Here is a 20,228-nt window from a genome sequence, read left to right on the forward strand (position 1 = left end):
AGAATCTCACAATCAATGAAAAATTTTACACGATGTTTCCAGTTTTATAATTGTGGCGTCATAGTTACCGATTTTCTCCGTACGACTCTAAAAGATGTTAGTTGTTGAAAACACGACTATAAAAATCATTTACTAACAGTATCTATCTTACCCCAAGTACCATACATCCGATTGTGGAATAATAGAAAAGTTGAGTTTTTTGGCATACTACGCTGTTGGTCTTAACCTTTCCCATATAGAATAGACAAAACAATGACATCATCAAATAACTAATGACGTATATATTACATAGACGTCCCATCTGTGCTTGTCAGCCGTCCATGCTGGTGTTACTTCGGATAACTTTGGTGGAAGGGTGAAGGTAGAACGCCAACTCAGCAAGGTGTTGTACCATGGGGAGGGAGCTAACAACATATCGTCGTCCACGTAAGTTTGTGACGTCATAATACGAGTTTTTGTGACGTCATAAGACGTTAAACCGTTCGTAATATTGAAACGAATGATTTAATGCATAAACAAATGAGTAAATTATTAAATGATTGTAAAAGCATTTAAATTTGTTTAATAAAATGCATAATGTTACGTCATATTGTTCATTACGTTATTATTAACGTCATAGTCATGATTTTTCTACGTTACAGTGGGGGATTGTCAGACTCAATGGTATGTTTCCCCGAGTTGAAGACCTGCCATGATCAAATCGTTTTCACGGAGAATCAGTTAACGGCGTCTTCTGTATTGAACATAAGTGACCCGAAAGGAGGGTAAGAACATATTGTTTCTATTATAAGTCTTAAGAATTGTTCATCCCATTTATTATGTAATGTTTAAATGTATACGCTGTCCTTGCAAGGTATATTATTATTCTTAAAAATACCTTTTGATAATTTTTAAAGGTTGCAAATTTTTAAAGATTGCAAAAAGTCGCCGAAAGTCTCCTTTAGATTAGCTTATTTATCTTCAATTAAAAAAAGCCTCGCAAATATATTTTATTTGCCCTTTTTTTATTAATTGGTTAAACTTTTTTGAACCCAGGTATCAAGTCTGGTCGCCTAAAAAAGCGATGCTTACCGCTTATGACAAAGCATGGAAGCCGGCCAACCATTCATCTGAACAGTGGATACAAGTTAACCTACGTCGTCCATATAATATCACAGGTGAATCTAATTATAAGAGCCTCTGTTTTATACCCTCTTGGTCACTTTTCAGTTTTACTACGGGTTTAACTTAGTTATCCTCACATGGCGGGGCAACGACAGTCTTTATAACACGGGTGTTCTGTTTCATACACCTCGTACCAGCTTACAAGTTACCACGTGTGTAACTTTGTGGGTGATCATTTTTATGTATACTTTTCTCTATGGAGAAATAAACGCTAAAAAGTGTTACTTTATAATTCAAAACTGGGTTTAAATTTTTGGCGGGTAAATCAGATGTATAATAAGATATGAATATTGAACCAATGAGTGTAATTTATTTATCCTCACATGGCCTGGCAACGACAGTAGTTATAACAGAGGTGTTCTGATTGAAACACCTTGTGTTCAATCTTAAAAACTAACAACTTAAAAAACTTAAACAACCAATTAGTGACCGCTAGATTGGAGCAACTACTGTCAAGATTCTTGTACACATATGTCCACAATGGTAGCATTTAACTTATTTTTCCAATATTCTTATATTTTCAGCCATATTAACTAAAGGATCAGCCAAACCCTACTCGTGGACTAAAAGTTACACGATTAAGTACAGTATGAACAATATAACGTGGAAGAATTATAAAGAAGAAGGCAGCGATCGGCCCAAGGTAAGACTACATTGGGGTTTTCAGTAGACTTCCGCCGGATTTCAAGGCTCAATTCCCCGCTGTTTTTAGGTTTTCTCTGGGAACCGAAACTACTTCGCAGAAGTGCGGAATAACTTCGTCCGACCTCCTATAACTGCAAAGTATCTTCGCGTTTATCCCACACCACAGAAACAACATGATGCCATGCTTGAATATGGTCTTAAGTTTGGGCTTCTAGGTTGTCTGCCCTCATGTAAGTATAGGAAAAGTTACAAAAATACCTTAATATAGATAGTTCAGGGGTAATGAGCCAACTACAAAACCTCAAGCCCCATGGCATGCCTCACTGTAGGACCTCACCCATATAGAATATAAAGTACATATACAATGTTGGGGTAATGAGCCAACTCTGGTATAAAACCCCAGGTCCCATGGCATGTCTCAATGTAGGACCTCACCCGTATATAATAGAATGTGCATATACAATGTTGGGGTAATGGGCCAACTCTGGCCTAAACCCCAGGTTCCATGGCGTGCCTCACTGTAGGACCTCACCCATATAAAATAGAATGTGCATATACAATGTTGGGATAATGGGCAAACTGTGGTCAAAATCCAAGGAACCCCCGCGTGCTTTACTGCGGAACCTCAACCCATATAGAATAGCATATATGATTTGTAAGCGAGGACGAAGCGCATGACACAGTATGTGTTCAATTATTTTAACGAAATGCATTTCCAGCCTTGCCGGTTCCGGACCCTACCCCCGCACCGACCCCTAAAACACCTTCAACAATTCTCACGAAAATTGTAAAAACTACAACAACAACAACGACGACAACAACCACGAACCCCGTCACCACAACGTCACAACCACCGTTGAATTCACCAATACCTAACGGTAAGCTTAGGCAACATACCTGGTAAGCAGTAATATGTCAATTAAAATCGAAACTGGAACTACAAAAGAATATACACACATTTGCAGATTATATAGTTGTATAACCGTATCGTCTGAAAGATTGTGCATATACAATGTTGGGTTAATGGACCAATTCTGGTATAAACTCAGGTTCCCTAGCATTCTTTCCTGTAAGACCTTACCCATATAGAATACAATATTGCAAATGCAGTAGTTCAAAGTTCGGGTTATTACAGCCTAATATGCATTTACACGCCAACTACAATCATGTCACTAACTTACATTATTCACAGAAACAACAACAGTCGCCCCAACCAACGCAACGTCATCCGTTCCTGCTGGTGGAGATGTAGATGTAAGTTTGCGTTGCGTACTAATTGTTTTAAATTAAACAACTTCTTAACTTACAATGTAACAGTTGTGAAGTTCCAGACATACATTTACTTATTTGGTATTTGTTTATAGGATTCGGGAGGTGTTAAAGACCCTAAACCTAATCCTGAGAATGGAGAAATAAGTGGTAAGTTACGTCATTAAAGTGACGTCATTTTTGAACGAATATGAACTAAAGTTGCAGAAGCAGTTTAGTTTATATTATATATGGCTGAGGTCCTATGGCAGGGTAAGAGTTGGGTCATTACCCTAACACTCAGTTGATTTTTTTGCTATGTGAAAATATGCTCGCTAAGTGACGTCACGACACGCGTGGGTGCGCACAGCCCCCGAAATTCCGTCATGCCTCGATACACTTGCCGGATTAGAAGCTTTGCGAGTTTGTGTTGGATAATACTGTCTGCCTAAGTTACCTTCCTTTTCGAACACCATTTTTCCTATTTCGCAGTTTTTAACAGTTTTTATACAGTTTTTAAGATTGAACAAAAGGTGTTTCAATCAGAACACCTCTGTTATAACTACTGTCGTTGCCAGGCCATGTGAGGATAAATAAATTACACTCATTGGTTCAATATTCATATCTTATTATACATCTGATTTACCCGCCAAAAATTTAAACCCAGTTTTGAATTATGAAGTAACACTTGCGTTTATTTCTCCACAGAGAAAAGTATCATCATAATAGCCATTGTTGCCGCATTAGCTGTGACGTCAATATTACTTGCTGCTTTGGTTCTCATTCTTGTAAGAAAAAGGTAAATTATTTCTTTGTTTTTCTATTTTAAAAATGTACTTTATCTAAACGTGTTAAACTTTGCAGGAAAAAGGAACCAAAACTTGAAACAATGGTGCCTACGTCACAGACGAACGCTACCTACGCGACTGGAATAGACAGTAAGTGACGTCATACTATTTTTACTAAATTCTAGAATATTCCAGATGGTTTTCTGCCACTTTTAAAGCATTCAGGAATCTGTATTTTTGTGCGAAATCTAATTTGTTATTTAATAGGAAGCTTATAAGCTATTATGTTATTTCTCTACGCTTGGTTACGGCATTTAGAAATCGTTTTTATTTCTTTATTTGAAAACGCATGACAGTTAATATTTCAATGATAATGTTGCTTTTATTTCTCGCAGTTCGTTATCCAGACTACAAATACTCGAAGCAGAAGAAAAAACAGCTGAAAAAAGAGAAAAAGAAAAACAAGGTCGGCAAATTTGAAATCAAGAACGTCAACTACAAAGATAGTATGCCGCTAGCTGCCGCTGTGGAGCAATCTTTAACGATGGCCAATTCTCGCGGGGGGATTACCCTAAGGTACGACCAACAACAACGTCAATCAATGTCGAGTAATGACCCACTAATGACGTCATGTAACGGCGCTCCATTACGTTCTTCTTACGTCACGAATGACGTAGCTGGTACAAGTAATGGGATACACGCGGGCAGTCCGATTCTTGTGGAGGAAAAAGCCGACAGCTTTATAACAGGTAAATATATGTGGATATCTTGTATAAACATTCTATCCTATATGGTTAAAGTCCAACAGCAAGTCACGCCAGGGGCTGTATTAAACCCAGGGTTGGCTCATTAGTTTAGGTCCCGGGGTTCCTGGACCTAAACATTACGTATTTTGTAATTAGAATCTCTATTTGCGTGTCCATAAACTGCCTCAGTGTTCACTAAATGGGAGCTCTTGCCTAACCAATATCCCCGTCCACCAATATCCCCAGGAACCCCGGGACCTACCGTTTTCCATAGCATATTTATAGTTTTGCGTAGGACTTTATCTGAATTTGTATGATATATAGAACTGTTGAAAACGATGGTTATTGGGCGTGAACCTATTTTTAATGCTAATTTGCCTCGCGTTTTATTTATTTTTATTTTTGTTTAATTTTACATTATATTGGTGAACAACCGCCTCTCACCCCCAAGATGTCCGCCACATATTTTTAACTTTATTCCATTTTAGACGACGAGGACCACGAGTACCAAGTAATCCCTGATAACCCGCCGACCCCCACACCCACCAGAAGCACCAAAGCTTCATCCAAGGCGTCCACCGGGTCTTCTATCGGGAACCACAGCCGCCAGTCTGATTCAATGCCTTGGCCTCAGGTTTGGGGCAATGCGGGTGACGCCTGGGGGAAAGATGGCCCATCCTCGCCTATCTTTATCGATGCAAAAGGCGGTGTGACGTCATTCACCCCCCATAATCGACCGCAGCGATCTAGAGCGGGTACTTTCCCTCACCCGTTACACTATGGTGTCGAAAACGGGTTAGATTCGATGCCAGGCCCGCCGAAAACTGCCCCACCTAATTCAACACAGTCATTCACTGCTCCACGATTCCACCACCGAAAACGAGGAGGAAGTAAATCTCCTCCTAACGCAACAACTGCTTCATCCTACTATCCTCCCCAGCGGTACTCCTCCTCCTCCGGCTCCTCTTCTCACTCTCACTTTGATTCAACGTCATCGCAACGTCACAATCCAGCGAGCACGTATTACTCCTCTGTGCCAGAATACGACCCAAGAGGAGCAGACGACGCTTTCCTGACCTCTAACGGCCACCAACGTGGCATGGGGCAGCCGGATAGTGGCGGGCTTGCGCACACCGACTCCAGGTCTGACGAATGGCCACCTGGTAGCGATAGAGGGCGCAAACCCTCTTATAACTACCCGAGCAATATCCCAGTCAGCCAATCAGCGCCGTTTTCAACGTTGCCTAGCAACGGTTTGACGACGAACAGCGGGGAACCAATCAACGGTGAGAATTGTGATGGCTGTTGTGCAATAGGCAAACTCCCCATGTTATTTTGATCCTATAAGCTCCATACCTTGTCACTCTGTATGACCACATCCTTGTAATTAGAATCTTTATTTGAGTGTTTATAAACTGCCTCAGTGGTCACTGAATGGGAGCTCTGGCCTAAATCCTAGATCCCATTGCCTCGCTGTAGGACCTCACCCGTATAGAATAGAATATAACTAAATATTATCGAAGAAGGTTTATTGCCATTTCATAACGTCCACCAATGTCCCCAGGTTCTGTCCGCCGCTCCACCTCGAGATCGGAGTCAATGAAACAGCGCGGCGGGGGATACGATCATCTTTACCGGAACAAATGCATTGGAAGTCCCGATGGTGGAAAAAGCGTCGTCGCTCTTACTATGAATAATTATGATCAACTGGACCTAAACACCCCTGTGTAGCAGTCGGTTCGCAACGTCATCAGCGGTGACGTCATCGATGACGTAATCTGTGACATCCTTGATAACGCAGTCTAATTTATTCCGGCGCTTTGTAGCGGCTTGCTGTCCGAAAAGTTTCACGCCTACGAATGACGTCATGCTAACGAACGGATACGTCATGATGACGCCATCGCACTGCCTGCAGTAGATTTCTTGCCGATATGCTTAAGCACGCAACCGCTTCAAGCCATCCTTTCCAAATATCTTATATAATTGATTAATATGATCTTTATGGCCGTCCATTCCAAGTTACCTGGCTTCCCCATTATTGCCATTCTCGTGTTCTTTGTTACGTCACCATATTCTCAGTGTTGCGCGCTGCTACGTGATTATGACGTTACGATTTTCTATTGTGACACAACGTGCTGCATTGTCTTCAACTATGTACGTCATAAAACGACTACTGAACCATGACACGTAGACTATGACGTCATATTCACTTGGTTAAAGAAGAATGACACTTGTGACTACGTCACAATAAACGTCAGTATTTGTGTTTCATTGTTACGAAACAGTCGTCGTAGTTACGTCACAATGAACTTACCTTTTGTTACCTTCCTTTTATGTTCTTGCAATATACCGCTAGTGGGCGCCCACGATTATTACATTACCATTGCTTGTAATGCTCGATATAAACTTGACCAAATCTAACTTTGCTCTCTTGTTTTTTTCTGAGCCTTTAGTCATCACGTGGTCGCAGAACCCTAATTGTAGCGGTTGCTGTTCCTTCACTTTGTAATGAGACAGTAGAAGTAGTAGAGTTCAGATTAAAATTCAAGGGAAGCAGGCTAGGCCGCTAGAATGAGTGCATAAAACAGAGTTAAAGGACCAGGGACCCTGGGTTCTATTTCAGGTCATAGGGTTGGAGAACCAGGGTTGCGGGGTCCAGATCTCGGTCCGGGTTTAGAAACCACAGATCCGTGATTCGAATCCAGGCCAGGGTTGGAGAACCCAGGATTCTAGATTTAAATCCAGGCACCTGAAGCCTGCGTAACGTGTTGATTGAAAATGAATTCGAAAATATCCGCCGTCAGCATTTTATACGTCGTTATCCACGAAGGCAAACAACAGCGGCCGCTGAAACGGGTTATTAATTTTTAGCCAAACGACGTTTCGACTTTTACATGCGTCACTATGAAAGGCAATTAAAGTTTAGGCGTTTGAATAAGATACTGGTCGTGCCATTTTAGACGAAGTTTATTACTTTTACAGTAAACCATATAGTTGGTCTTGTTGTTTTTCGCTTCATTTCGTAACACCTGACTCTGATTATAGGCGGCGCATACACTTCGCTTTATAATAAGGTAAATATTGATGCTTACTCTTGAGCGAGTTGTAACTCAAAGTTTAAAATAAGTCTGTAGTTAAAGTTTAGCGTTTAAGCTTCTCGAAGCGCTATAGGACTGCAACCTTCTTGAGCGCTCACTGATTAGGAACAGGCGGGTAGACGGGCGCATAGACAGAGACGCAAAGAGATAATTGTACTCACTTGCTCCGGGGTGGTATAGTTACTGGTTGTGTGTTGGAAGCGCTGATTGCAATGGCGGTCTCAATGAAGGAAACTAAGCAGGTGATGACGTATTTGTAACTTATATATTGTATGAATGAATGTGACTTAATTATTCTAATATGTTTGTGTGAATGGAAATGTGTATGTTATTTAGTTTTCCTCGCATGGTGAGGAAGCCACAGTCGTTATAATACGGTTGTTCTGTTCCATACACCCCGCGACCGCTTACAAGTTACTGCACATATGGAACCTAGTTATTCTCGCGTGACAGAGAAACCAAAGTCGTTGTAACACGATGTACTTGTATTATAATTGAATGTATTAATGTATATATATATATATATATATATTGAACGTGTTAATTATATTGTATCGTTTTTAAATAGATGATATATTGTATGTTTTATAGTTATCCTCGCGTGGAAGAGCAGCGACAGTTAGCATAACACAAGCGTTCTGTTTTATACACTTTGTGCCTGCTTATATGAGTTACCATGCATCTAACTTTGTGGGTGATTGTTTTCTTTATAACTGACGAATTAAACAACCAATTAGTGACCACTGGGTTAAAGAAATTGTGGATAAGTGTCTTGCTCAAAGACACATACGCCAACAGTTAGTAATAATTAAGCGATTATCGGACATATGTTTGACATGCAGCTTATTAACGCGTCTTCCGCTATGTCATTTACTGACTGTTTGTTATAACGCTTTCTTCGTATCTTACAGTTTAAACAAGGGGCTTAAGGCTTGGCGTAAGTTTAACCATAGGAGAATAAGTGTAGTAAAATATTACACAGTGTATGCGCAGTGTTTACCCGGTTTGTTTACCGTGTGTGGCAACTTTTATGTCTTTAATGAGTTATAGGTGGTAACCCGAGCACGGGGTGTATGTCTCTGATGTATAGTAGAGTGGGGGAAGATGGGACACCTTTTCAATCTATTTTCTCCTCCAATTTATTAGTAAACAAACATTCAACGATTTTTTATAAAACTTTATCCTCACGACTCCCATAGACCGTTGTTAATTGTTTAAAACACGATCAGGATATTTTGTTATTATGTGTCAAAGGTGTCCCATCTCCCCCCACCCTACTATATTATATATTATAATACTTAACATAACTTTGTAAATTTTACAGAAAGGCACAGCATACGCCATTATACCTGCCATACTAACTCCAATATGCTGCCAACTGCCTTATGGGTTTGGAATTGGGATGATTAATTCGGCAGCAGATGTCATGCAGATGTTCTACAACGAGTCCCACTGTGTGAGTATGCATTGGAACTTAATAAATGCTTTGTTTTAATTACGTTTTGTTAAAGTACAACGCCGTGGCTCACTTGTATAAGCCGCTTGCATTGCAACCGAAGGATAACAGGTTCGATGCTGATAGGCCTATCTACCCTGTGGTTTGACGTCATACAGATTACTTCAACTCAATGCTGGTTGCTTGTGAGTTGTATAGCACCATGTGTTGGGTAATGAGACAACTCTGGCTTAATTCAGGTTCATAGCGAGCCTCACTGGAAACAGTAAAAATTATAAATGATACAGTGGGGTGGGGGAAGATGGGACACCTTTTACCTCTATTTTCTCGTCCCATTTGGTAATAAAGAAAAAACATTTGAAAAATTATAAAACCGTATCCTGAAAACTCCCATAGACCGTTGTTAATTGTTTAAAACACGATCAGGATATTTAGATATTATGTGCTAAAGGTGTCCCATCTTCCCCCACCCTAATATAAGAAAAGTTACAACCGCTCAGTAAAGGTCACATATTTCATTTACAGCCCTTAATAAAAGATACAATGTACTTGTGGTTCATAAAACATCGGCGCTTTGGTTTGAAAGTTTAATTTCAAATATTTTCCATTGTAGAAGTTTACTAGAATTGGTGGCTATTGGCAAATAGAAGTTTATAGTTTTATTTTGACGTAACTTTCAAGGCTTTGTTTAAGATTATGATCGCATAATCAAATATTTGCCATATGCTTATAATAGTAAAGCCTATACCCTGTTATAAACTTTTATTTTAATTATTTTAGTTGAGGTATGGAGTACCGCTAGATGCACCATCGGTTGAAATACTTTGGATTTTGACCGCCTCATTGTTTCCGGTAGGTGGCATATGCGGGTCACTGTTGGTGGGGAAGTTTTTAGCGAAATTTGGGCGAAGGAATACTCTCATTTATATACAGGTGAGGCTTCTCTATATAAGCTATCTGTCTGTTATCGTTTCCCGCCTTTTTTCAGATATCCCGCCCCTTTTTCGAATTTTCCCGCCTTTTTCTGTGTTTTCCCACACTTTCCCATTTTTTTCGCATTTTCCTAATTTTTCTGCTCTTTCCTTCGACAGATTTTATGTTGTATGCACTTTGTTTCTTATATAAAAAAAGGTTTCTTTACTGCCACCCACATATCCAATACTATTTTATAAACCGACGAGCACGAAGTGTATAAAACAGAACATCCGTGTTATAACGACTGTCGTTGCCCCGGCATGCGAGGATAAATAAGTTACATACATAAATAAGTCAACTCGTAGGCGGACATGAGGTGTACAAAACAGAACACCTGTGTTATAATAACTGTCGTTTCCACGCAATACCATGCAAGGATAAAACAAGTTGTTGATTTATTTCGTCCTTGTTAGTCCCTCTGCCTCACCTCTGCCATCCTGATGAGCACAGCGTATCTCTCCCATTCATACGAGTCTGTTATTATTGGTCGATTTTTGATGGGAATGTTTTGCGCTCTGGTGTTGGGTAAGTGGTGTAGTATTCTATTACGCTTAGTATCGATCACAGCCGATGAATACAGATTCAATGGTTTATTATGAAGTTACACACTTATTCGGTTACAGTATTTTTAGAATCCTAATCTATTCTCATAATTTCATACACGAGGCGATAGGTGTTGCACATTAACAATTTACAATCACTTGATGGCGTTAACATTAAACCAAAACACTACAAGTGGGATACAATGTTGCAATATTTATTAACTTTGCCTTTAATTTACTGCTTAACAAAATAATGTAAAACTATATGCTTTTCTTGTTGCTTGTAAAAACTAAATAGGGGACCCTTCCTGCAAATAATTAATATATAAGTTTCACTATTTAAAAGTGTTGTGTGCCACAATCAGATCTACAATAAGACTTAAGTCCTGATATTAAAATCGGTTAGGAAATCTCTGGTTAATTATAACTAAAGTCTAAACGAATACCTATAGTACGAATACATACAACATAAATACAAAGGTGCAAAAAATCTCATGAAAAAAGAAAATCAATAAAATTGGCAAAAAGTGACTGTTTACTTTTATCTGCCCACGTGACAGGTAGTGGACCAATCTACGTGTCGGAAATTCTTCCCCCCCACTTACGTGCACCAATAGGAAGCCTGTTCTCCGTCTCCATAGGTCTCGGTATCATGTTGGGAAACGTCCTGGGATTTCAGCAGGTTTTATGTTACGGTTAAGTTTGACTTTAATATGTTGTACTTTATAAGGATCTGGTGCTACGAAAACTTAAATATATGGGACTCCTTTAGCGCATATTATCCAAATATACGAACGTGTTTTAAACATTTAACGACGGTTTGTGGGAGTTTTAAGAATACAGTTTTATAATTCTTTGAATGTTCTTTGTTTACCACCAAATGGGACGAGAAAATAGAGGTAAAAGGTGTCCCATCTCCCCCCCACACACCACTATACAATTGGTTAAACTTGATTTTTGTTTGTTACGTATTTTGTAGCACCAGATCCTTATTGTATTTCTTTACACAAGAATCGTTCAACTCTATGAGCACTATAGATCAGGCTCAGATTCGCGGAATTTATTACATCTGTTTTAATTATTTAAGTGTTTCCTTGTCCGGTTTATTTTTGAGGCTTGTTTATCTTTTCGTTGGTGGGAATTTATTTATCCTCGCATGGCGGGGCAATAACAGTTGTTATAATACAGGTGTTCTGTTTCATACACCTCGTGCCGGCTTACAAGTTACCACGTATATTACTTATTTATCCTCGTACAGCGGGAAAACGACAGTGGGTATAACACAGGTGTTCTGTTTCATACACGACTTGTAGCTATTATATTGCACACATATACCCTTTACCTTTACTACTTACATCTAAACAACATTCAACAATACATAAGTCTAACCGTTTACTCATAGGACACATGCCAGTATAATTGTCGAATCTCTTAGGTCTTAGGAACGACCACCGGTTGGCCGATTCTGCTCTCGCTTAATGTTGTACCGAGTCTCATATTCCTTTCCTATTGTTGGAGGATGCCGAAGAGTCCAAGGTACAACAGTATGATTTTTTATATCTGCTTACATCCTCTCCGCGTTTTCGCATTAGAGTAGTAACTTTGAAAAAGCACTGAAAATTCCTTTTTTACGCCCGGCGGGACTCTTTTTTTTACGCGCGTTTTCGCATTAGAGTAGTAAATTTTAATGAATGAAATGACTGAAAGCCTTTTTTATTTCTGCGTAGCAACAACAGTCGTTATAACACAACTAAATGCCTCGTATATTTAATTTAAATTGATTTAATTCTTTCTGCATTGTGGAAAGCAGCCACGCTTTTATTTGAGATTTTTACTTGAGTAGTTTTAACTATTCTCTTTCCTGTATTATTTAGTCCGATTTTCGCCGCTTTATTCAAAGAGATAAATATAATGTAGGATATATTACGTCATAGGTCGCTTTATTTCGACCACAATAAACCAGAAGAAGCTCGAAAAGTTCTTCAGCGTCTTTATGGAACCGATGACGTGTCGAAACAAATTGAACAATATCGAATCGAAGCCGAAACGATGTCGAAGCGAAAGATATTGTCGCCTAAACAGGTAAAGTGTTTTCCTGATAAATATTTTTTTTTTGTTATCTTAAAGGATTTTTTTGTTATCAGTCGTTATCACACGGGTTTAACACCTCATGCCAGCTTACGAGTTACCATGTATGTTACTTTGTGGGTGATTATTTTATTTTTTTTTTATGTATGGCTGATAATTCGGACAACCCATATAAAGTGAGACATCATGAGGGTTTAGTTTATCGGTATGGTTTTAAATGATGGTGTCCCATCTTCCCTCATCCTACTATATATATATACACTCTAATACCTATATTTTTAGGTTCTAACAAGTCGGAAAGTGAAGTGGCAACTTATATCCGGGTTGGTCATTTGCGTCGGGTTTCAGTTCACAGGAATAAACGGAATTTTCTTCTATTTAAACACGCTGCTTACTGTTGCTGGGATACCGGAGGAGATCATGGATTACGTCACAATAGGCTTTGTTTCGATGGAGTTCTTAGGGGCCTTTGCTGGGGTGAACGGAGTTACTTGTGCCTTTGAAATGATGAAATATATAGTGGGGTGGGGAAAGACGGGACACCTTTGGCACATAATATTCAAATACCCTGATCGTGTTTTAAACAATTAACAACAGTTCATTGGAGTCGTGAGGTTACGGTTTTATATAACTCTTTGAATGTTATTTATTTACCACCAAATGGGACGAGAAAATAGAATGTAAAGGTGTACCATCTTCCCCCAACCTACTATATATTTCGTTTATTCTCGCATAGTGGGGGAAAAACAGTCGTTATAACACTGGTGTTCTGTTTCATACACCTCGTGCCCGCTTACAAGTTACCACGTATGTAACTTGTTGGTGATATTTTTTTTGTCTGGCTGACAACTTAGACAACCCATTAGTGGCCACTGGGTTGAAGCAACTACTGTCAAGTGTCTTGCGATACTCTTCTATATTTTAACAAATCTGTATTTAAATATTTATTTGTTCCAGCTTCTGTCTAACAAACTTGGCCGAAAAACAATGCTTCTAGCTGGCTACAGTATTTCTATGTGTTCAATGATCATATACACGTTGGCTACAGCCTATCAGCCATCTGTGGATTGGCTATCCTATGTTAGCGTGGTCGGTGGTGTAGGTGAGAACTATATGCTTGTATGTGTGTTAGGGTAACGTAGTTATAAAGTATTATAAATATACTACTGTGGGGGAAGATTGGACACATTTAGCACATATTTTCCAAATATCCTGATCGTGTTTTAAACAATTAGTAACGGGCTATGGGAGTCGTGAGGATACATATTTATATTTTTTTAAATGTTCTTTGTTTACTACTTTCTGCACCTTACAGCTTCCCATTTTATTCCCAGGCATGATATTCGGGTTTGCTATTGGTCCAGGCCCGATTACATACGTCATAATACCAGAACTTCTCGACCAATCAGCGCGCCCGACAGTTATGATGTTTTCGAGTTTATCTTTATGGGTTTGTTTCACGATCATTAGCGTCGTTACTCCTTATCTGTTTGTAAGTTTATGATGACTTATCCATGGTTAAAACTCCTATGCTTACAGTCGAGTTAATTGTTAAAGTTTTGCATGAATGAATGTAACTTATTTATCCTTGCATGACGGGGACAGTCGTTATAACACGGATGTTCTGTTTCATACACTTCGTGCCCGCTTACGAGTTACCACGTTTGTAACTTATTTATCCTTGCATGGCGGGGCAACGACAGTCGTTATGACACGGGTGTTCCGTTTTATACACCTTATGGCCACTCACAAACTATACCGTGCGTGTTGTAACTTTGTTTTTTTGAATAGCATTACTATTACTATACAGTTATTTTATTGTATGCAATATATGTATATGTATACTGCTTTTAACACTCTATTTTTTTAGGATTATCTCAAATTTGCTGCTTTTCTGCCTTTTGCTGCCATTCTATTCCTTGCAATTCTTTACGTGTGGTTTGTGGTGCCCGAAACCAAAGGAAAATCGGTGCTCGCAATTCAAATGTATTTCTCCAAATGGAACAAAATTCCTGTGGCCCAGGTCCTGGCGGAAGAGAGTAATAATGGGGATAATGACGTCACAAACACTGGTGTTCTTTTACACACAAGAGATAGACATGCAGTTACTAATCCAAGCTTTTTAAATGACGGGTTAACTGTACAGACAAGGCTATAACAAGTTGAAACGAAAATATCCGTACCCGGAATATATTTTTTCCTTAAATCGCAAAATGCTGCGCATGTTTATGTAATTTTGCTGTTTAATTTTATTTTATAGTAATTGCCAAACGCTAAGAGTAAAGTTGTTTTTTTCAATTTACTTTTTAATGTTCCAATTTTCCACTGTATATAACATGTTTAATTGGTCGCGTATGTTCGTATCAATTTTTAATAAAATGTTTGTCTTTATATCGGTTTTGTGTTGCTGAATCAATATCAATATATATATATATGTGTGTGTGTGTGTGTGTGTGTTGTACCTTGCAAGGCTTGTGGCAGAGTCGTTACAGCTACCCTGTGAATGGGTAGTGGGTGACGGTTCAAAGCCCGAGTAAGGTAGTTCTTGATCCTAATAAAGAGAAAGGTGTATGGAACAAAACACCTGTGTTATAACGACTGCCACTGCCCCGTTACGAAACACAACTCTGGCTACGAAACGATAAATAATTTACCTTGATTTAAAAATATGTTTAATGAAAAATAAATTAACCACCTCTGTTATTGACAAACTTAAAATACTTTTTTAATTTCAAAATCTGTTTTAAAATTCATAAAACAGTAACTGAACACGTAAATGTTACATTAAAGCGGTCCCCAATATTAAATCAGTTAATATACGGCCACCCAGTGACTGTATTGTAAAACGTTTTACCAACGATTTGGTCACTTGACTGTTGCCATCGTATTAGCAGCAAATAGGAGATTAAATTTATATACAAAACTGGAGAAATCTGCAACTTTAGGTATTCTATTTGAATAAGGTAAGTTTTTTGGGCTTTAGCTCAATTTTATAATTATTTATTGGATTTAGCACGAAAGCAGTTGTACGTTTCATTCTGGGCTGGCAGTTGGTAGTTTGGGGTTATATGGGTTAGTAGTTACATTTAGCCGTTATCTTATTACGTATGGGTTGAGGATTTTTACTAGCAACGCATTTTTTTTTAATTACTTTAATTTAGCAGAAGTGTCCATCTTTTTTAAAAACGTATTAATAATACAGTATAAAAACTTTAATTATATTTTTCTCCTCAATTATAGTAGCAAAGATTGATCTAAATATAAAAGTTTTAAATAAGTATGGAGCCTGCTGAAGAAAATGATATTTTTGAAGAAGAAGGCGTTCATATCTCCGAACCAGCCAAAAAAAGTGATGAAAAATCACCAGATGTTGAATCCATGCAAGACACATTACTTAGTCAGTTTAAAATCACAGTCAGCGACCCTGAAAAGCGGACAAAACCAAGTGGAATCAAAATGCAAGAAACCTTTGTTGTGTATCTTATCGAAACTACCCCGAAAAATGCCGAGTCATCACTTATAGAGGAAGTGACATCACTATGGCGGCGATACAGCGAATTTGAGCTTCTCAGAAATTATCTTGTCGTCATTTACCCTGCTGTTATTGTGCCGCCGTTGCCGGAAAAGCGGGCAAATTTTATCTGGAACAAAATAACAGCTACTGATACTTTTGACATCGATTTTCTGGAGCGTAGAAGAGCAGGCCTGGAGTCTTTCCTTCACCGTATAGCAGGGCATAGGAAGTTGGGCAAAGATAAAATTGTGAAGCATTTTATAACAAAGGAGGAATCCTGGAGGGAGGAATTATTGGCAACTGGGTTCCAAGCCAAAGCTGATTCTTGGCTGAAGAAAGTGAACGCATCTTTGAGAGTGAGAGAACCAAACTTGAGGTAATGTAGACTTTTAACTATAAGTTTGTTGTCCATCAAAGTTTGCAAAATTTTTGTTTCTAACAGTTCATTATCTTGGTAGAAGTAACCGTACCTGAAATTTCTACACTGCGTTAATCAGTAAACATTACAACCAATAAGCTAAATTTGCTTCATAGGAATGCCTGTCTAAGTATCCCTGCCTCCCCTGTGTTTTTAAAAGCTTGGTGCCTATGGTTGCACCTTTTAACTAATCACTCAACACCCATGTTCCCAGGTATGAGCAATTGAAATGTTACGCCAACAATCTCCAAACCAACGCAACAGCGCTTCTAAAAGTTCGTGCAAAGTTAGCAGAGCGAGTGTATGGGATTTACAAAATTCATTCCAACTACAGCCGTGTTTTTAAAGAATGGGCTCTGGTTGAAGACTCACCATTAAAGGAAGCATTACAGAAGTCCAGCATTGATGTTGATGCCTATGGAATATCTATTGATAATCTTATAGATGAAGAAGACCAAATTGCTGAGCAGTTAAAGGAATATCTTTATTTTGCTGATTCTCTTAAGGTAGAAAATATTTTAGGTATTTTTTAAGGAGGAGTTATTTTTTAATATGGATTTAGTTTTAAATAAAATTAAGTATTTGACTGAACTATGTGGTTTTACTAAGTATCCACAAAACAAAAAGCTTAAATTGGTTGCACCACTTTTCACAGGTGCTTATATAAGTTAAGTTGTATTTAAAACAATATTTTATAGATAGTTTTACAAAATGTCAACAAAACTAAGTGTAAATTAGTTGATTAAACTTACTGATATTCCTACAGAATTTGTATTTATGTAAAAAGATTAAATTGACTGTAATTTTACCTGTTGTTCTTGTAATATCTGTTTCTCTAACAGACAATATGTAAGAAGCACGAAGCCTTGCAGTACGACGTTGAATGGTATGAAAGCTCACTGGCCAACGCTCTAACTGAGAAGAAACAGCTATTATCAGGCCCTCCTAAGACCTTCTCATTCAGCGGGTTAAAAGCAAGGCTGCTTGGTGCAGATGTTACTGAGACAAGGCTTGAAGTCTTGGAGACGAACATCACTGATCTGGAGAAGGATCTCGAAAAACATCGCATGATCGCGAAAGAGTTTTTGGACGAAGCGGATGAAGAAGTAGAGTTGTTTAAAACAAGAAAGGTCATGGACCTTAGGGAGATCTTTGTCAGTTATGCAGTTCTTCAGATTAAAATGAACAAAGAGGGGGCCGCTTACTGGAAGAAAATTAAAACGCCGTTCGCAGCGATTTTGGAGAACCAGGCCTAATTTGGGAACGCCAAAAGCACATTGGTTTTTTTATTAAATTGCTAAAAATGGAGTTCTAATGAAAGATTCAAACGCCGTTTGCAGCCATTATGGGAAACTAGTCTTTCATTTAATGAGGTTTCCATCTTACCCCCCTAACCATACACCCACTGTGGGGTAAGTACAGCAATACAAATGCTGCTGATTTTGATCCCACTGTAGTTCAAATCACTCAAGTGATCATCTGATTACGTGTGCAATATTACATATGTATAACAATCTGTATTGTAACATAATAATAAATATAGTTGTAGTAACTTTGGTCTTTATACAGATAATCTATGTTTTAACTTTTGTAAAGTATTTCTTCACAGCAAGGACACATGCAGTTAGAGCTTCTACTAAATGTATGTCTTGTACACCAGTTGAAATAACATACATAGCGTGCTCTGCTACATGCTCATCAGATAAGTTGCCAGCAGTCTTGGGCAGTAGTGGCTCATTTGGGTCTGAAAAGATAAAGCAAGTTTATGTTAGATGCTGTTAGTTATGCACTACGTTTTATGTAATTTAAAACACTACGTTTTAGTCTATTTTCAAACGTGGTACGTCTGCAGTTCTACGCCTACAGTGTGCATTTAGCCAGGCTATTTGTACTCGCGTTCTCATAAGACAGTGGTCATATTTTGCTTAGCAGCTGTGTATTCAGGAGTTATGTTCAGCAGTTAAGTGATTTTAGAAAGTAATAACATTGTTTGCCCGTTAGTTTACGAGATTGCGTTAGCGTATAAAATTTGTTTTAAATGCCATATGTTTCGTTTATACTTCAATCGTGGCCTATTATATATAATGTCAGACTTTGGTTCATTGCGTGTGTGTGGAAATTGCTCATTCTTCTTGCAGCGTTGCTTTTCTTTGGTTGGGGCAGGCAGTCTTGTAGAAATGAAAATAGTATGTAGATATGGCTGTCCGGCTTGCCGCTGTTGGTTATTCCTAACTTTTTACATACACCGTTGTAGGCCAGGAATAGACCCCTGTAATATATAAGGTTTTAAATAATATGTTTGATACTGCCATGCCCACAGTCGAGTTGCTGAAACTATTGCAGTGTGTGGATAAGCAGACATTACTTTTATAGCAGTTAATAAGTCGTTAATTACCAGTCATTCCGCCGCTCTCTGTGTATCTGTGGTATTGAACGTATTCTTGTGTATTTTGAGTCCAGTTTCCAAACTTTGCGTAAAATTAGTTTTTCCAAGTATCTAATATATCGACATAGCAACGAAATGTCTTCAGTTGAAAGCCGGTGGTCCAAAATTGTCTAAAAGATTGTGCAATGTCACGGTTTTGTTATATTTATACCTATAAACGCATGCGCATTATAATGTCGTAATTTGACAACCGCTAGGTAGAAGCAGAGATCAAGCTTAGTTTAATGTATTTTACTTTTACGTAAAAAAAGTCGTTTTAAACCATTTTTAGTAAATATTTATTGCTTTTTCTATCTAAAGTAGTATTATATAGTTGTATAGTACAGATATATGGGTTAAGAATCTAAACCTGAAACAAAGATTTTCTGTCTAAATACGAATCAGGTCTGCTTGCTGTTTTTTCATATTTCTCCGCTACGTCATTTGCTAAAACTTGCAGGTTGTCGAATTGCTCATTTAAAGTTGCTATTCGTTGGTCAAGGTTAGTCAACCTTGGTAAAATACAAATTTTAGAATCTTTTGGACGTCTATATATAGTATATATACATACTTCGCAGCTACTTCTTTTATAGACTCGTTAATGTCTCTTCCAAAACGCCCTGTACCTTCTAAAACTAAATTAGGAGCGGAATTCGTTGTGGACATTGTTCTGACGTTGCTATTTCTTGATGTTTAAGCAAGTTTTAGTAACTTATAATGAACACATGTCACATTCTAACTGCACAAAGCTAAAATACAGCGGGTCAAAAAATGGCCTAAATTAGTAGAATTCAGGTAATTGTTACATCACAAAATAGATTGAATTTGGCGGTAAAATGTTTAAAATGGCGGAAAAATATTCTAGAATAGAAATTAACTCTCTAGAGATGTTTCAATCTTGCATTTTTCTGTTGCGCTTTAACGTCAATCAATCTTTTTAATCGGCCGATGTTGCCTTTTTCATTTTAAACGTAAATGGCGCGAGTGACGCATGTTGTAGGTATGTAGGTCACTGCCCAGTCGAGTTTTTCCGCGAGAACTGCCGGTGACTAAATGAGTGCACAGTACACCGCAGTAATATGTATGTAAAATGTATTTTTAGTAATATAAGGGATTTATTA

At 38.2% G+C, this 20,228-nt stretch overlaps 4 protein-coding genes across 4 annotated transcripts in view; 3 read left to right on the top strand and 1 right to left on the bottom strand.

Annotated features, from left to right (window-relative positions):
- LOC149735135 (uncharacterized) overlaps positions 1-7,012 on the top strand; it is a 38,312-nt gene extending 31,300 nt beyond the window's left edge. Inside the window, exons 6-18 of the mRNA XM_089880045.1 lie at positions 293-426; positions 642-764; positions 1,036-1,157; positions 1,689-1,807; positions 1,877-2,039; positions 2,529-2,687; positions 3,002-3,063; positions 3,174-3,228; positions 3,766-3,856; positions 3,922-3,995; positions 4,241-4,594; positions 5,080-5,877; positions 6,156-7,012. Coding sequence (XP_089736171.1) covers positions 293-426; positions 642-764; positions 1,036-1,157; positions 1,689-1,807; positions 1,877-2,039; positions 2,529-2,687; positions 3,002-3,063; positions 3,174-3,228; positions 3,766-3,856; positions 3,922-3,995; positions 4,241-4,594; positions 5,080-5,877; positions 6,156-6,322 — 2,421 coding nt within the window. The 3' untranslated portion in view covers positions 6,323-7,012. The remainder of the gene's footprint in view (positions 1-292; positions 427-641; positions 765-1,035; positions 1,158-1,688; positions 1,808-1,876; positions 2,040-2,528; positions 2,688-3,001; positions 3,064-3,173; positions 3,229-3,765; positions 3,857-3,921; positions 3,996-4,240; positions 4,595-5,079; positions 5,878-6,155) is intronic.
- A 624-nt stretch (positions 7,013-7,636) lies between these two features.
- Positions 7,637-15,141, top strand: LOC149735136 (solute carrier family 2, facilitated glucose transporter member 5-like). Its single transcript, XM_089880048.1, has 11 exons — positions 7,637-7,931; positions 9,014-9,145; positions 9,926-10,078; positions 10,534-10,645; positions 11,223-11,344; positions 12,098-12,198; positions 12,597-12,744; positions 13,033-13,227; positions 13,708-13,852; positions 14,085-14,242; positions 14,621-15,141. Exons 1-11 carry the CDS (start codon positions 7,902-7,904, stop codon positions 14,906-14,908), a joined length of 1,584 nt encoding a protein of 527 aa, XP_089736174.1. The 5' UTR covers positions 7,637-7,901; the 3' UTR covers positions 14,909-15,141.
- A 451-nt stretch (positions 15,142-15,592) lies between these two features.
- On the top strand, positions 15,593-18,234 carry LOC149735137 (sorting nexin-4-like). Its single transcript, XM_089880052.1, has 4 exons — positions 15,593-15,713; positions 15,991-16,640; positions 16,897-17,188; positions 17,525-18,234. The coding sequence occupies exons 2-4, from the start codon at positions 16,030-16,032 to the stop codon at positions 17,936-17,938; spliced, it is 1,317 nt and encodes a 438-aa protein (XP_089736178.1). The 5' UTR covers positions 15,593-15,713; positions 15,991-16,029; the 3' UTR covers positions 17,939-18,234.
- LOC149735138 (uncharacterized) lies at positions 18,047-19,892 on the bottom strand. The gene is made up of 5 exons (XM_089880053.1): positions 19,679-19,892; positions 19,478-19,619; positions 19,078-19,238; positions 18,776-18,951; positions 18,047-18,426 (listed from the first exon to the last, which is right to left on the bottom strand). The coding sequence occupies exons 1-5, from the start codon at positions 19,771-19,773 to the stop codon at positions 18,257-18,259; spliced, it is 744 nt and encodes a 247-aa protein (XP_089736179.1). The 5' UTR covers positions 19,774-19,892; the 3' UTR covers positions 18,047-18,256.
- Positions 19,893-20,228: the final 336 nt, after the last annotated feature.

Source organism: Ciona robusta, chromosome 6, assembly GCF_009617815.1.
Source record: "Ciona robusta chromosome 6, ASM961781v2".
NCBI lineage: Eukaryota > Metazoa > Chordata > Ascidiacea > Phlebobranchia > Cionidae > Ciona > Ciona robusta.